General features: G+C 57.8%; 1 protein-coding gene across 2 annotated transcripts in view; it reads left to right on the top strand.

The window, feature by feature from the left end:
* Nucleotides 1–17,122, top strand: part of HIP1R (huntingtin interacting protein 1 related) — a 62,472-nt gene that overhangs the window by 4,538 nt on the left and 40,812 nt on the right. For both annotated transcript variants that reach the window (XR_013175531.1, XM_077159702.1), the window contains exons 2-8: nucleotides 10,967–11,030; nucleotides 11,296–11,438; nucleotides 11,583–11,639; nucleotides 13,786–13,866; nucleotides 13,956–14,032; nucleotides 14,288–14,349; nucleotides 16,131–16,271. Coding sequence is in view for 1 of the 2 variants with exons in the window: in XM_077159702.1 (XP_077015817.1) it covers nucleotides 10,967–11,030; nucleotides 11,296–11,438; nucleotides 11,583–11,639; nucleotides 13,786–13,866; nucleotides 13,956–14,032; nucleotides 14,288–14,349; nucleotides 16,131–16,271 (625 nt within the window). In the remaining variant the exon portion in view is untranslated. The remainder of the gene's footprint in view (nucleotides 1–10,966; nucleotides 11,031–11,295; nucleotides 11,439–11,582; nucleotides 11,640–13,785; nucleotides 13,867–13,955; nucleotides 14,033–14,287; nucleotides 14,350–16,130; nucleotides 16,272–17,122) is intronic.

Here is a 17,122-nt window from a genome sequence, read left to right as displayed (position 1 = left end):
CCTTCTGGAAAGGGGAGGCAGGACCAGGCTCGCAGCCGCCCTCGCGTCCAGCCCCCTGTAGCTGGGCACACGCCTCGGGCCACACCGCTTCCCCACCCACCAGCCCGACTCGCGGCCCAGGTGGCATCTTGGTCGGTGGCGCAGATGGAGTGGAGCCTGGCTTCCATGGGTGTTTGCCCCACGCCATGGTCCTGCGGGCTGCAGACCTGACCTTCTTTGGTGAAGGAGGGGGCAGGAGGTGAGCGGGGCTGGCCGTTGGCAGCCAGGCTCCAGAGCCAGCTGGGTTCCACCGTTCTCTGGCCTGGTGGCCTTGGGCAAGTCCCGTCACCCCTCTGTACCTCAGTTTCTTCCTCTGCAAAATGGGGGTGATGATGAGTTCCAGCTCCGAGCATGGCTGTGAGGACCTGTGAGTCCACCCACATAAAGCGCTTTCTGTTTTTTCCAGTGCCTGGCACGTGGCGAGTGCCCAGCGTCAGCGTTTCTGTTGTGTACAGAAAAGCAGACGTGGCTGAAAGAAATGAGAATAGTGTCCCCAGCTGGGAGGGCCTGTGAGGGGCAGCGTGGGCTCAGGCTGCTGGGGAGAGAGCAGGAGCGTGGCAGCGGCTGGGTGGACGTGGGGAGGCAGTGGCCAGCTGCCCCTGGTGGGACGGCCACCGTCTCCCTTGCATGCGCTTATGCCCTCGGCGCCACCTCTGCCCACCTCCAGGTCCACGGGCTGCCTTCCTTTGGGTGACATCCCCTGGGGAGACATTTCCCGGGAACAGCCCCCTTTTCCTTCTTGCTAAGGAGGAGATAGAGACGGGTCCCTCCCGGCCCAGCCAGTTGGGCTGTTTGTGAATGGAACCCGTCAGGCCACTCGGTCGCAGCAGGCGGAAGTGGGAACTCTGGCGTGGAGGCTAGGGACAGGGAACCCCGACCAGCTTACCGAGACGCTGCCGCTGCCGGGAGCAGGCGCCGCCTTTGCCAGCTGGAGGCCCTGCCCCTCCTCCATTTGGGAATCTGCTAGTTATTTTCAGAGTTGGCTTAAATATCACCTTGTTTGTGAAGCCACCGGCTGCTCTCCTCCCACCCAAGCCTTACTATGCTTCCCTGGTAATTACACATGCCTCCATTGTTTAGCCTGGCGCCAGCAGCCCTGGGGGAGGTGAACGGTGTGCTTTAGGCGTGCTCTTAGATCGGGGGCACAGGAGAAGGGGTCCCAGTGGCCCCCTCCCCAAGCTCACTGGGCACATTTGTAACTGCGGTGGCCCCTTAACCCGAGACCCTTCTGCAGGGACTGTGCTGGTTCCCCTTTGTGTCCTCACGCCCAGGAATGCCGGGCTCAGGGACACACTGTAGGAATGAATGAATGAGTGAGTGAATGAATGCCAGTGTCTCTCCCTTCTCTGATGCCATCTGCTCTTTGAGGCCTGAAAGCCACGTGGCACCCTTTCAAGGGGGCAACCGAGCCAAGGAGAGAAGTTTGGTTCAGGCAGAGCTGCTTTTTCTCTCACTAAAATAAACTCGATGCCCAAAGTGCCGGAACTGTGCTTGCCCTCTGTGACTCATCCCTCTGGCCTACGGGACAGACAGGTTCGTGCAGTGATATCACCAGGACCCACGGCTGGCTCCTGTCTCTCCCACAGCTGCCGGAAGAGGGGTGCGTCCTCAGCCTCCCCAAGTGTCACTCAAAAAGCCTGGGGGAGGTGGGGGTTGGTCGGGCTGTGACTCTGAATGCAGCCTGTGAGAGCCAGCAGTCCTCCCGTGGCTGTCACGCCCGTCCTGCAGAGGTGACATTGGCTCTCCGGTTCCCTAAAGGGTAGGACGATGGAGAGCCCACGACCAAGCAGGACCAGGGGCCATTGATTTGGGGCACACTCCTGTGGCCTCACTGGCGCTACCTCTACTTGCCTGCTGAAAGGAACCCAAGCCCAGATTGCATTGCCACTTTGCCCAGGACCACATCCTCGCCTCCTTAGAAGAGGTTTCCTTGTTTGCTTTCATCAGCGGCCTTTGAGGTTGCGCAAGCATTTGAGTCAGACCTCTCCGTCCTTCACACGGCTCTTGGGAAACCCTAAAGAAAAATAACTCGCGACTGTGCCAGCGTCCCCGTGCCCGGGGTTTTTTTTGAAGGAGGCTTTTATCCCTGCAAAGCACTGCCACCGTTCAACACTGTGATAACGGCACAGGAGGCACGGCATCTGATTAACTTTGATATGAATTTTAAAAATAGAAGTTCTTGCAGTTGCCATTTGGTAACCCTAATCAACTCTAGTGGTTAAATTATTAACCGGAGAAAGAGACTCTTCCTGCCTTCAAAGTATGCAGTACCAGCATCTGAAAGTGCTTTTGTTCCTTCAAGTGTCCACTTTCTTTTTCTTTCTTTTTTTTGGTCTTGCATGGGCAGGCACCAGGAATCGAACCCGGGTCTTTGGCAAGGCAGGCAAGAACTCTGCCTGCTGAGCCATCATGGCCTGTACCTGCCCTCAAGTGTTCGCTTTCATTTGTCTAGTAAAGATCGACCACCCGGCATTGCTTGGGGTCCTGGAGGTGGTGCAGGGAGCAGGCCAACAAGTCTGTAGCGTGCCTGTGTTAGAGGCTGGGGCGTGGGGCAGCTGAGCCACCCTATAAAGGGGGAGCGAGCACAGTCATCTCTAGGAAGCGCTGTTGGGAGTGGGCTTACACAGGCGGCCCTTCAGGGAGCTCCTGATGGGGGGGGGTGGGGCAGCCCCTGCCAGAAGTAGGGGCATATTTTGGCTGCCAGCTGGGCCAGGGGCTTGGGCTGGGCCTGGCGGGAGGCGCCCCCGTGGTGCGTGTGGGATGCACGGAGGGCAGGTGTGCGGCTGAAACGCAGTGGGCTGTTGGCTGAGTTCTGCACAAGCGAGTTCTAGGAGACCTGAGGACCCTGCTCTCGCTCTGTTCACAGGCAGGGACCACAGAGTGGAAAGAGGGCGCCTTGAAAGTTCAGGCTGCACCTGCGTCTGGGCCGTCAGGGTCTGTGGCTTCAGGGAGCTGTGGCCTGCAGGGCTGAGCCGAGTGGGACGGTTGGCCTTTGCTGAAGAAGAAAGGAGTTTCCCGGGTCTGGGTTCCCATCCTGGGCAGGGCTCCCTGCGGACTTCGGGGCGCAGGTCAGAGAGAGAGTCCCGAGGCCTGCAGCTCTGGCCCCCACCCCACGCCATGGCTTTCCTGAATGGCATGGTCAAGACTACTGGGCCCAGGACTCCCGGCCCCAGGACGCCCTCCTGCTCCGTCCGCAGGGACTCTTGGCCCTCCTGCCTGCCCAGCTCTTCCCTGTCAGGTCCTCCCCAGCTGTCTGTGCCCCTTTGGCCGGGTCTGACCAGGCGCTCTGTAGCTTGGGCTTGGGCACAGCGCATAGCTCGGGTGAGGGCAGGAAGGCGAGTGACCTTGAGCAGCTGCGGATCGGCATCCCTGGATGGCTGGATCCCTGGATCCCACCCCCGGCCTAAGACCTCAGAGGAGCCCCCTGGCTGTGGCACCGGGCCCCAGGTCCCCTCCCTTCTGAAAGAGCACCCCCCAGGTGCTTCCTGGCCCGTGCCCCCTGCCTTGGCGCTGGGTCTCTCTTCCCCCCTGGCCCTGGGCTCGTGTCTTCAGGGTCGGCCCCAGTTCCTGGTGTCTCTGCCTACCAGATTTGGCTTGTCTCAGGTAGACAGGGCTGCGCCCCAAGGCTGGGGCAGGTGTGCCCTGAAGGGTCCAGGGGGAAGGGTGGGCCACACCGGAGCCTGGCCTCTCCCTGTAGGAGGCCTTCCCAGGACCCTGCCCCCATCGCAGGGCAGAGGTCATCCGTGAGGGGCTGAACGGGCTGCGGTGAAGGCAGGGAGCCAAGTGGAGCCCTCCAAAGCTGCTTGGCCTGCCTGCCCCCCACCCCTAATGTCCTTATTACGCCGGGACTCGAGCAGATCCCCAGACCAGAGTCCTTCCCATGGGGCGTCCTACTGGGTTTTCGGTGAGCTTCAGCAGCCCTGGGCGCCCAGCTCCTGGCACAGGGCGGTTGGTGATGGTGGCAGCCCCACTCCGCCGGCGACCCTGCTTCACTGGCCCTCCCGTGCAGGGCGGTGCTGGGAGCCTCCTGGCTTGGGTTCGAATCCAGCCAATTTGCAGCTGAAGGTCCTCGGGCACTTGCTCATCCGCTCTTCCCTGCGGTGTCCTTCACAGGGCTCGTGCGGGGGGCTTGTGCGGGGGGCTCGCGCGGGGGTGCTGGCCGGGTGTGCTCAGTGCTTAATGCAGTGCCTGGCAGGGCCTAGGAGCGCCCTGGCAGCTCTTTGTTGCCGGGACCTTGGGCGAGCTGTAGACCTCCTTAACTTGGGCTTCCCGCCTCTGTCCAGGGTTACTGGTCAAGGACTGAGTGAGACCCTGCCAGGAACCCACTTAGCACGGCCCTGGCACATGGCGGGCCTGTTTTCACAAGGTGTTTCACTATGTTAGGTCATGGTGCAGCCACTGTGAGCGGATGGAGGTCCCTGGGGCCTGTGACGTGAGCTCCACAGGGCTGGGCTGAGTGAGATACAGACTTGGATGGGACCGAAGGGGCTCCCCAGGGCAGGAGGGTGTGGGGGTCATTGAGGGTACTCCTGACGCCCCTCCCAGCTCTCTATGACCCCCTCCAGCTCTTTCCCCCACGGTCTCCCTGCCCAGTTCTGGCTGTCTTGCAGCTGTCTGGGGCATCTCTTCTGTGTCCTCCAGAGACATCCTCTGGCCGGGCAGAGGCCACTGCCTACCACTAATGAGAAGTGGGGGGGTCTCATCCCCCCCTTACACGTGCTGTTGTGCCATTCAGTGTCACTAGGAATCTAGGCTGCAGTTTGCTGTGTGCACTGCCCCACAGGCCCTCTCCGCAGCCCCGTCCCTGAAAGGCTGTCACGAGTGTCGCGTGACCGGGCAGGGCTGTCGCCGGGGGTGGGGGGTGGCTCACAGGCCCAGCTGCCCCTTATGAGCTGGGAAGCCCGACATGTGTGTGCCCCATGCCCGCAGCTGCACCTTCCCTCTTTGTCTGCCCCACCGGGATCCCTCCCTCCTCCAGCTCTGCGTTTCTCACCCAGTCCCAGCTGCTCGCCTTCGGTGGCCCAGCCAGGAGAAGAAGGGGGCCAGCCCAGGGCTGGGGGAAGCCTTTTCCAGGGCAGCAGCCTCGAGAGGTCCCCTCGGCAGCCCTGGATATGTTGGCTCTTGTCCTTCCTTTGCCCACCTGCAGCTTGGAGAGAGCCAGGTGCAGCCTCCGGTTGGTGGGTGAATGGCTTTGCTGGTGCAAAATGGGGGGGCCTGGGACCAAGTGCACTGACAGCTGCTACTGCCCATGAGCCCAGAGCAGAGCCAGGTGGGAACACAGACCGGGAACTCCCTGCACCCCTGAGAGAGCACCCCCCCCACCAAGAGAACGCCCCCCCCCCGAGAGAGCAGCCCCCCCCCCCCGAGAGAGAGCGCCCCCCCCAGAGAGCTTCCATGGGCCCAGCTACTGCCCCAGGGGTGTGCCTGAAGAATTTTTTTTTTTGGAAGATTTTTTTTTAATAGTTATATTGAGAAATCTTCACACACACGCAGTGCATACATGGTGTACAGTCATCACATAGTTGTGTATTCATCACCGTGATCATTTTTAGAACATTTGCATCACTCCAGAAAAAGATAAAAAGAAAAAAAGAAACTCATATATTCCATACCCCTTACCCTACCGTCTCACTGACCTTGAGTATTTCCAGCTACCCAATTTTTTATCCTTTATTCCCCCATTATTTATTTATTTATTCTTTTAAAGTACCTGCCCCTTTTAATCACAAAATAATGCAACTCAATTTTGTTTCTGTTTTTATTTTTTATCCTTATTTCTTTATTCTTCTGTCCATACTTTGGATAAAAAAGGAGCATCAGATGCAAGGTTTTCACAATCACACGATCACAGTGTAAATGCTGTATAGTTATACAATCATGTTCAAGAATCGAGGCTACTGGAACACAGTTCAGCAGTTTCAGGTGTTTCCCTCCAGTCACTCCAATACACCATAACCTAAAAAATCCTATGTTCTAGTTTGTAAGGTGCTGGAATGTGATAGACCAGAAATGGAACAGCTTATTATTATTATTTTTTTAATGGGCAGGCACCAGGAATCGAGCCCAGGTCCTCTGGCATGGCAGATGAGCATTCTTGCCTGCTGAGCCACCATGGCCCACCCGGAACAGCTTTTTAAAAGGAAAATTTATTAAGTTGCAAGTTTTATAGTTCTAAAGCTGTGAAAATGTCCAAATTAAGGCACCAGCAGAGGTTACCTTCATTCAAGAAAGGCCAGTGATGGTCAGGGTTTCTCTCTCTCAGCTAGAAGGGCACATAGTGACATCTGCTAGCTTTCTCTCCAGGAGTCTTTAGTGGCTTCTCCAGAGCTCTGTCCATTCTGTTTGCTCTGTCGGTTTTGGTGGCTCTCAAGCTTTTTCCAAAATGGTTCCCTCTTGAAGGGCCCCAGTAAGCAAGCCCACCTTGAATGTTGGAGATGCATCTCCATGGAAACCATCTAATCAAAAGTTACCACCCACAATTGGGTCACATCTTCAAGGAAGCAAAAAAGACCCCACCCAGCAATATTGAATGAGGATTAAAGGACATGGTTTTTCTATATAATAGCTTCAAACCCACACAGCATATCTGTATAATGCATAAGAATAACCTCCAGGATAACCTCCTGACTCTGATTGAAATCTCTCAGACACTGAGACTTTATGTTGTCTCATTTCTCTCTGACCACCTTTTGGTCAAGAAGGCTTTCTCAATCCCATGATGCTGGGTCCTGGCTCACCCCTGGCTTCCTGTCCCATGTTGCCAGGGAGATTTACACCCCTGAGAGTCGTGTCCCACGTAGAGGGGAGGGCAGTGAGTTCATCTGCTGAGTTGGCTTGGAGAGAGAAGCCACATCTGAGCAACAAAAGAGGTTCTCTGGTGGTGACTCTGAGGCGTAATCATAAGTAGGCTTAGTCTATCCTTTGCAGGAGTAAGTTTCCTAGGGGCAAACCCCAAGAACGAGGGTTCAGCCTATTGAATTGTTTGTCCTCACTGCTTGCAAGAATATCAGGAATTCCCTGTATGGGGAAGTGGAATATTTCCTCCTTTCTCCCCAGTCCCTTCTCTTCCTAAATTGCTGCCCAGAAAAATTGACAGCACACATCCACATAGGAACCTTCCTAGCAGTGTTACTCACAAGCCAGGTTTCCTGACTGACGACAGTGAAGAGACTAAGTGGCCCCCGTTTCGGTGGGGGGAGGTGTCACTCAGCTGCGGTGAGGACTGAGGCTCTGGGGCAGCTGCTGCGCAGAATGGCCCTGAGGGTGCGGTGCTGCGGGAAGAGCTGGAACCCGCTGGCTGCCTGTTACCTGGTTCCTTTATACAGAAGGTGCAGAGCAGGGAAAGCTTTAGGCACACAATGCAGGTTTGGGGGTATGCCCCGGCATGCCCCCACATGCTTCCGTGTGCCCCAGCATGCTTGCGTGCTCCTGCACCATTGGCTTTAAAATGCTGAGGCCTGTGACGGGGCAGCATCCCTTTAGTAGCATAGAAGCAAAGCAGGGTGCTTCCTGTGCCAGTTGGGCCAGAGACCCCCAGGCCCTCCATTCCTCACCCCCGCAGGGTCCACAGGCCGGGCATGGGGAGGCCGCGCAACCCCTCTCTTGGGCCCAGGCGGGGACGTGCTTCCTGTGGAGCACTGGGCCGCACCTCTGCCAGCCCCGCGCACAGCGGCCCCTGCACGGAGCGCACGGGGCACGGCCTGCAGGGGGGTGGGGGAGGCTGTAGGGGAGGGGCTCCTTGAGTCTGAGCCGGACAAGCACCCTTGGTTTGCCGCCCCTCGCATCGCAGGCAGGATAGCTCCTTTTCATGCTGGAGATGGTTTTGAAAATCTTTCCTGCAGCAAGCATGCTGAGGGCAGGGGGCGAGCAGGAGACCCCTCCCCTGGTGTTGCACTCCGGTAGGGGGAGGTGGGTGATGGCCATATCATCCATGGTGGGGCCAGGCAGATGAGGGAGCAGCGCAGGATGGTGATGGGGAGGCCACAGGGAGGTGTCCTTTTCAGTAGGGGTTGAGAGAAGGTGCCATGGGAGCAAACTCACTGCCCTCCCCCTGTCTACGTGGGACATGACTCCCAGGGGTGTGGACCTTCCTGGCAACGTGGGACAGAAATCCAAGAATGAGCTGAGACTCGGCATCAAGGGATTGAAAAAAACCTTCTCGACCAAAAGGGGGAAGAGTGAAATGACACAAAGTGTCAATGGCTGAGAGATTCCAAACAGAGTTGAGAGGTTATCCTGGAGGTTATTCTTATGCATTAAGTAGGTATCACCTTGTTATTCAAGATGTAATGGAGAGGCTGGAGGGAACTGCCTGAAAATGTAGAGCTGTGTTCCAGTAGCCATGTTTCTTGATGATGATTGTATAATGATATAGCTTTCACAATGTGACTGTGTGATTGTGAACCTTGTATCTGATCCTTTTATCTACCTTGTCAACAGACAAGTAAAACATATGGATTAAAAATAATTAACATGTTAAAATAAATTTAGTAGATCGAAATGCTAGTGATCAATGAAAGGGAGGGGTAAGGGGTATGGTATGTATGAATTTTTCTTTTATTTCTTTTTCTGACTTGATGTAAATGTTGTAAGAACTGATCATGATGATGAATATGCATCTATGTGATGATATTGTGAGTTATTGATTATATATCAAGAATGGAAAGATCATATGGTGTTTGTGTTTGTATGTGATGTTCAGTAAAAAAAAAAAAAGTGCCAGGGGAGGGGGCCATAGGGGGGAGGGGAGGGGGCCAGCATTCCTTTTGGAGGTTGGTGCTTGGCAGGGAGCTGGCGCTCAGGGTTGATTTAAATCATTGGTAAGGGAAAAGCCCATGATCTGTCTGTCCAGGAGGCTGAAATGGACTGGGGAGCCCTGCCCTTCCCCAACCTTACAGAAGCCCTCCCTCTGATGGCCAAGGAAAGGACAGACTTCCCCTTTCTTTCCTCTTCCCCCTTTCTTCCTCTTCTTTCCTCCCCACCTCCTTCCTTCCTCCCTACTCTCTTCTTTCCTTCCCTTCCTCTTACTTCCCTCCCCCTTCCCCCTCTTCATTTCCCACTCTTCTTCCCTTCTTCCTTTTCCTTCTCTTCCCCGTCCCCCCCCCTTCCCTGAACTCCCTCCCCTTTTCCATTTCCCTTCTCCTCCCCCCACCCCCTCCCCTGCTGCGGCCCAGCCAGCCCAGTTGCCTGGGGGCTCTCCAGGTGCTCACCGGGTGTTCTCCGGGTGCTATCTGGCTTAGCACTGTCTGCTCTGGGCAGCAGGGCCAGAGAGGGAGAATGGGGAGCCTCGCCGTCTCCGTCCCACCTGGGGACTCCCTGTGAAAAGGGAGGAGAACTTGCTGAGTCTGGAGGTGATTCTCACCGCAGCCCCCACTCTTTCCCTGCTGACAGGAGCCGGTTCAGGTGTCCAGGCAGATGGGAATGGGGTTACCTCTGTGGGGGGAGGTGGGACGAAGGGTTGCATGAGGGGCTGTCACGGTGCAGGTGGCTTTGCCACTCGGTTGCCGCACTGAGCAGCTCTGGCCCTTTGTGCCTCGGTTTCCTCGTCATGACAGCAGTGTCACCAGCTGCACCGAGAGGGCAGGTGTGACCTATCACCGCAGGTGCCTCCGCGTGCAGGCGTCCAGGTAGCAGTCCAGCGGCCACTTGCTGAAGGGGGCATAGATCACGCTGGGGGGTGTGGGGGGGGGGTCCGGGGATGGGGAGCCAGAAGGCCCCACGTTCCTTCAGGGCCCTGAGCCCCCCTGGGCTGCGAGGCCTGCCACCCTTCCTCCCTCCCTCCCGCGGTGGGGGGTGGAGTGGGGCAGCTGGAGGGGCCCTTAGGAGAGGAGATGACCTAGCAACCAGGGCTGAGGGCTCCAGGGTCTGAGGCCACCTGCGGGCCCTCCGGGCTCAGGGCAGGGGAGCCCCAGCTTTGCTGCAGGGTTCCAGGCTCTGTCGTGGCAATCTGGAAGGGGCTGGTGTTGGCTCCGCTCCCCGTCATGGGAGGCTGTGGACATGGGGACGCGGTGACCTTGAGAAGAGGGGTGAGGGAAGGCCACGCCTTGCCCTGTGCTCTGCGCTCCTGAGGACAGGGTGGTAGCCTGTGGGCTTGGGCCCCAGCTGGGGGTGCAGCCGCCGCCCCCCTAGGCTCAGCCACACCAGGCACCCCTGGGGTAAGGGACCCTGGCTGGGGTTCTCCAGGCAAGGAGGAGAATGGACTAGCCTGGGGCAGCGGGTCCCATCTCAGATCCCCGTCCCCCCCACTGCCACCCCCTCTTGGTACACAAGGACCCACGTGCCAGCCAGTGCTGGGAGTGTTGAGGGGCTCCCCAGGTGGAGAAATAAAACATTTCCACAGGCAGCCGCAGGGCTTCTGGGGGCTGTGAGGGGACTGACACCTGGTGCCCGGGCTTTCCATGAGGGCGAGGCTTTGGGGGAAGGGGCGAGTCCGGGAGGCAGAGGAAGGAGGAGGTGCCATGGGTGCAGCTCCAGGAGCCAGTGGGGCTGCTGGGGGCTCAGCCTGCCCGGGGAGGGGCAGCCCCTGTTGGGGCCACGCAGAGGACCTGGGTGCAAGCCCTGGCTTCTCGGCACCCCATGGTTGTACCCCTGGACAGCAGCTGCCTTGCTTGTGAAGTGAGGACCCCTCCCTCCCAGCCTGTGAGCCGCGTGGCCCTCGGGGAGATTTGAGGCCGGGGCTGGTCTCCCAGACCCCAAGCCTGGCTCAGTAGCTTGGTGGCAACAAGCATTGGCCAGAGTGTCGGCACATGGGGCAGGTGAAAGGAAGCCCTGCCGGGGTTTGCTTCTCCAGGCTGGCAGCACCTCCTTGTCCCTCATCTCTGCGTGTACCCGTAACTGGGGAGATTCGGTCCTGCTGCGCCATCCCCTCCGCCCCGTGCTGTCCCCCCTCCTCTGCTGTCTCTCACCGCAGCCCCTTGGTCCCCTGTAGGCCATCAGCATCAGCAAAGCCATCAACACACAGGAGGCGCCCGTGAAGGAGAAGCACGCCCGGCGTATCCTTCTTCCCCACCAGCCCGGGCAGGGGCCCGTGGGGTCCGGTCGGGGGTCCCCTGGCCTGCGCCATCTCCCAGTGGGACTCGGTGGAGTTGGGGAGCCCACGGGGCCAGCGTCCAGGCTGCACAGCCCCTTTGGGCGTCAGGCCAAGTCGGGTGTCCTGGGACCCTGCCTGCCCTTGTCATGGCCTGGGACCCTTGCCGTGAGCTGTGGGTGGGTTGGGAGCTGCCGCTGTCCCCTTGCCCTTGGCCCTTGACCCTGCAGGCATCATCCTGGGCACCCACCACGAGAAGGGCGCCTTCACCTTCTGGTCCTACGCCATCGGCCTGCCGCTCCCCAGCAGCTCCGTGCTCAGCTGGAAGTTCTGCCACGTCCTCCACAAAGTGCTGCGGGACGGGCACCCCAACGTGAGTGCCCAGGACCTGGAGAGGCCGTGTCCCAGGGTGCCCTGTCCCCCGGCTGCTGCCTCTCCGTCTCTCCCGCCCTTGGCGTGCAGCTGGCCTGGAGAGAAGGTTCTGATCCGCCCCCCCACCCCCCACCCTGTGCTGCAGGTTCTCCACGACTGCCAGCGGTACCGGAGCAACATCCGGGAGATTGGGGACCTGTGGGTAGGTGCTGGGGAGCCTGGGCCGAGCGGGGGGCGCCTCTGAGGACGGGGGTCCCTCCTCCCTCCTGTCAGAGCAGACAGTGGGGGCCGTGAGCTGCGGCCCTGCTGAGGCCCTGTGTTAAGTCCCACACGCACAGCTGAGGGGTCCTTGGGCTCTGGGGTCCCTGCAAGCCGGGACGAGGCCGTAGGAGCCCGAGGCCAGGTGTCTCTGTGGGGTGCGAAGGCCCCCAGGCCAAGTGCTAAGCTTTGTTCCTGCTGGGAGATGGGGGTTTCCTGCCAGTTCCCAGGTGATTCTTAGACACGATGGATGTCTGAGGGTCCCAGGGAATGTGTATTCTCCAGATCTTCTCTGAACCTTCTGGAATTCCAGGCCCTCTTGGTGGGGAGTGGGCTGGGGGACAGGTGCCCCCTGGGAGGGTGACAGTGGCACGTGACACGGGGCTGGCAGGCCCTGCCAGGCACCTCTCCCACCCAGGATGCAGGGCATTTCCTGTGTGCCCCTTGTGGCGAGGGAAACGCTGCTCCCCGGGCACTGGCAGGCACGCGCCCAGCTGGGGTGGGCAGGGGACTTGGGGCGTGGGGGACACGGGTGTGGAAGGGCATGACAGAGCCAGGGAGGCTGCCCCCCACCACCGCTTTGAATAAAGCGTCCCAGTTCCAGTTGGCCCCACGCCCTGGGATGAAGAGCTCTTTCTCTGGAAAGAACAGCAAGGAGCGAGATAAGAGAGACCAGTGGTTGGTGGAGGCCCCAGGAAAGGAGAGTTAGCGGTTCTGAGCCCTTAGCAGTGTTTGGGATGAATGAATGAATGACAGATGGTTGAAGGAGGGCCTCAGCTCCCTCCCCTCACTTCTCTCCTACTACCCCTGCACTCCTTGGAAATTAACTGCTTCGATCTCAGATGCCTGCATGGTGCCATTTTAGGGTACAGTGTAACTGTATATGCTTAGGGAAAGCGGGTGTTGCTAGGTTAGGAAAGTTGAGACGCAGTATATCCATAAGCAGGGAGGTTTAGCTGAGTGGTGGAAGGAAGTAGCTCCTGGGTTCTGATTTTCAGACTAATGAGGTACATTTGAAGGTCCTTTATGCCTCTTTATTTGGCGCTTGCATCTGTTCTTGTCCTTGAAGCATGAAAAAGAGTCTTCAGGTGAATAAGGAAGAAATGTGGAGACTCCAGGAGACTCTGATTCTTTCATCTTCTGTTTGGCCACTTAGGTTAAACTTAGCGTTGTTTTTCTGGCACAAATGGTTTCCTTCTGAACCTGCTTTCAACCTGTAAATCGGTTTGAAGCCTGCTTTGTAAATGCAAAGAGATTATAGGGGATGTGGTATCCCAGCTGTCTCACCGAAGACGGGCTGTTCAGAAGGTACAATGCTTCTGATGAGCAGCTGTTAACAGAAGTGGGCTCCTGGAAACTCACTTGGATAAACAGATGGAGACACTTGAAGTTAAAGATATTTCACAAATATTACCAAATATAAGGTGTCAGTCTCGCTGTGGGAACAGAATGTCTGTAATCAGCCATGAGGCACATGAGAATTCGGCCTGTTTTTTTTAATGCCCAGCATTGTTTAAGTGCAGAGGTTGCTCTAGTCAGTGGCTGAGGCTGAGTGGTGGGTGCTTTGGGCCTGTGTGCAGCTGCTGTGCCCCCCACCCCTCCACTGGGCAGTAAGTCACCAGGGAAGACGGGCCTGTCCGGGGAAATGAGTTTTCTCCTGTGCTCTTGCTTGGGAAGACCCACCGTTGGGGTCAGCTCCTTCGCCGAAACTCCTGGAAAACGTTCAGTCTGAACTCCTTGAGTTGAGGTCATCTTTGTAGAAGTTTGGAGGGAAATCTGACAAAGCCATCATTGGAGGGAACCGATTAGAGCATGTCCCTCCCACTGGCGGTTCAGAGAATTTTATTTTCTGTAAGTAAGTATACTTCACATGTTTCTAAAAGGGTGACTTTCCAGAAAGTGAAATTTGTTATGCTCTGGTTTTTAAAAGGTGAGATGTAAATAAATTTGATAATTCATCCAACTACACACACACAAAAAAACTAACCCCACAAAACCCACGTGCCCCTGTCTGCCCTGCTGCGGGCCGGTCCTCTGGGACCCCTGGGCTCGTCCCGGGGTGCCGGCCTCACCTGGGCCCGTCTCCCCAGGGGCACCTGCACGACCGGTATGGACAGCTGGTCAGCGTCTACACAAAGCTGCTGCTGGCCAAGATCTCCTTCCACCTCAAGGTGGGTTCTTCAGGGGACCCCCACCCCGCCCCCACCTCCTCCCACTCACTCCCAGGGGCCACAGCCACGTTGGGGGGTTCTTTCCACAGCACCCCCAGTTCCCTGCCGGTCTGGAGGTGACAGATGAGGTGTTAGAGAAGGCAGCTGGGACTGACATCAACAACATGTGAGTCCCTCTGAGCTGTCAAGGGCTCTGGCAGCCCCGTCTCTCCTTCCTCAGTTTCCCTGATCCTCAACTATTTTGTGTCCACGGGGCAGCTGTTTTGTCGTTGGTGGTTTCCTCGGCCTGAAGGGCTTGTCCCCTGATGATGGGGCCACACTTAGAGAGACGGAGTGGGCTTGGCTTCTGGGGCATTGTGCAATGGCCCCCCCACCCCGGGGCCACCCACCCCACATTCACCTCCCCTCACCCCGTCCTCAGCTTCCAGCTCACCGTGGAGATGTTTGATTACATGGACTGCGAGCTGAAGCTGTCAGAATCAGGTGAGCCGGCCACGGGGCAGGGGTCCGGGATCTGGGCACAATTCCCAGAGTGCCCAGCCCTGGGACAAGAGGGACATCAGTGACCTGTCGGCCCTTCCCACATAACGTCCTTCTCCACACCTGCCCCCGCGTGCGCTTCTGCAGCTGGGAAAGACCTCCGCCCACCCCAAAACACCAGGAAGGCCTGGCCTTCCTGCCACCCCTGGGGTGGATTGTGGGAGATGGGGAGGCCAGGTGCTAGCCTGGTTCTGCAGAGCCCCCTCCCCCCTGGAGTCTTTTTTGCCTGTTTGTTGTTGTAAAATTCCTCTGAGTCACATCGGACTTCCAGTCCAGGGACCTGGGGCCAGCACAGGAAGCCTGCGAGGCTCGCCCTCCCGGGTCTCGAGAGGCCATTGTTCAGGGCAGCAGCTTCAAAACAACTCCTGGGTGACTCAGTGCCCTCCCCAGAAGGGGGAGCAGGAAAAACCTCTTTAAGGAAGAATCTCCAGCACTAGAAGGAGGCAGGTGTGTGTGGACTCCCAGACCCCCAGCCCTGGCTCTCAGGTGAGGAGGGGTCAAAGCCGTCAGTTTTGAGCAGGAGGCCAGCTCGGAGTCGACCCCTCCAGCACTGGGGATGTCTGCCCACGGCCAGCAGGAACGGAGCTGGGGGTTCCCCGCCCCTAGCCCCAAGCTCCCACAGCCCAGAAGGCCAGTAGGCTGTGAGCTGGCCGCTCCCTCCCACCCCTGTGTGGCTCTCGGCATGGGGCCAGGGAAGGGGGCAGGCAGCCGGACCCCCATCCTAGCCTCGCTGATGTCTCGACAAAGCATAAAGAAGGGGCACACCCAGGGGTTCTCTGTGGTAGAGAAGGGGCTGCTCTGAGCATCGGCAGGAATGGAGGTGGCATTTAACAGAGTGAAGCATCCCACTTGCACTCCCAGGGAAAGATCTGGAAAGCATTTTGCTAAGTAAGATGCAGCAACTTGCAGAAAAATATTTATGTGTGCATTTAGCCCCAGACAGCGCTTTATGTACATTTAGTTTTTTTTCAAGGAGAGTATCCATAGACTTTACAAGTATATGATTCTGTTTGTAATTAAAGGTTAATTTTAAGGAAGGTCAAGGATAGTGTTTAGCTTCTCATCCCCAGAGGTTTGCCTGTGGTCCCACCCCCAGCAAGCTGAAAGGGTAGACTGTCCTAGAGCACAGGTATCCCGGCACCCGTCCACTGTGGGAGCCCCCTGGCAGCTCTCCCACCGTGCAACAGGGGAGGCACTGGCCAAGAGGAGTAGCCTCATGTTTGTCCCTCGTCCCTCCTACTTGGGAGATCTGATAAAGGCTTCACTGTAGGGGCAGGGGAGACTGACTGCCGGTTCCCTTGAGGTTCTGCGGTTTGCCGAGTCCCCAGTCCTGACCCAGCTGCTGGCGGACTCAGAACAAGCCTGGACCTGTCTGAAGCCTCTTCTGACTCCAACATTGAGCGGGCAAGGGGCTGGCAGGCAGGGGACAGGTGGGCAGGGGGCCAGTGCGCCCTCATTCTTCAGCACCTTGGCCTGGCCCACCAGGAGGAGGCACCTGGCCCTCGTTGGCCCAGGCAGCCTCAGTCCTTGGGCTCCTGCCTCAGAGCTGGGCTCACGTGGTCATCCAGAAGTGTCCAGCCTGATGATTCTGAGTGAGCCACTTGGGGATGGGCTGAGCAGATCTGCTGGTGGGCTCGGCCAGCCCTCTGCTGAGGTCACCGTCAGCCTGCCTGGCCAGGCCCCTGCTTTGCTCATGCCCTGATCCCCTACCCTCTTTTTTGCAGTTTTCCGGCAGCTCAACACAGCCATTGCCGTGTCCCAGATGTCCTCGGGACAGTGCCGCCTGGCCCCACTTATCCAGGTCATCCAGGACTGCAGCCACCTCTACCACTACACGGTCAAGCTCCTGTTCCAGCTGCACTCCTGTAAGCCCCCCACCCACCCCTGCCAGCTCGTGCCCCTTGACAGTCATCAGGTTAGAAATGAGAAGCTAAAACGGAGACGTTGTAAAGATATTTCTTAATTTAAAAATAACAAAGAAACAACGCAAGGTACCACGCACAGGTGGATGGAGATGACCCTGCGGCCCCCAGACCCGTGTGATGGGTCGTCGCGCAGCCATGAGAGGGATGAGGTCCCAGTGCGCGCGACAGCACGGATGAGTCTGAAAAACGCAGTGCCGAATGGAGGGATCCAGACCCAAAGGGCCACATTTATCAAAAATGCCCAGAACAGGCGAATCCGCAGGGGCGGGAAGCGGCTCGGGGCTGCCAGGGGCTGAGGCGAAGGGGAGGCAGTGGTGCTTGGTGGGTGTGGAGTTTCTGCTTGGGGCGGTGGGGACCCCTGGGTGTGGTGAGGACGCCACCACCACAAACCTGGCAGTGCCCCGGAATTGCACACTTAAAAACGGTTAAAATAAGGTATGTGTGATACCACAATAGAATTACTTTTAGAAGGGAAAATGATAAACTCATTATCTACTAACCTGTTTTGTTAGAAAAATAAATCTCTTCCAAAACAAAAAAAGGACTTAGTGAGACAAGTGGCCTAGTTCTGCATTTTTCACCTCTGACTGCCCAGCCTCAGCAAGAACAGCCGGGCCCTTGCCGAGCCACACGTCACAGCCCTGGGGTGTGTGCGTGCGTGTGTGTGTGTTGCAGAAGGGACTCTGTGGCACTTTGCAGTGCCAGCCACGATCACCTTTCCTCCCACCGCCTCTTCCCTGAGCTCGGGAGGGCAGAGCTGGTGCTCTCCCCTGTCCTCCCTCTCACCTGCC

Source organism: Tamandua tetradactyla, chromosome 5, assembly GCF_023851605.1.
Source record: "Tamandua tetradactyla isolate mTamTet1 chromosome 5, mTamTet1.pri, whole genome shotgun sequence".
In the NCBI taxonomy this organism is placed as follows: domain Eukaryota; kingdom Metazoa; phylum Chordata; class Mammalia; order Pilosa; family Myrmecophagidae; genus Tamandua; species Tamandua tetradactyla.
This window is presented reverse-complemented; position numbering and strand designations above follow the sequence as displayed.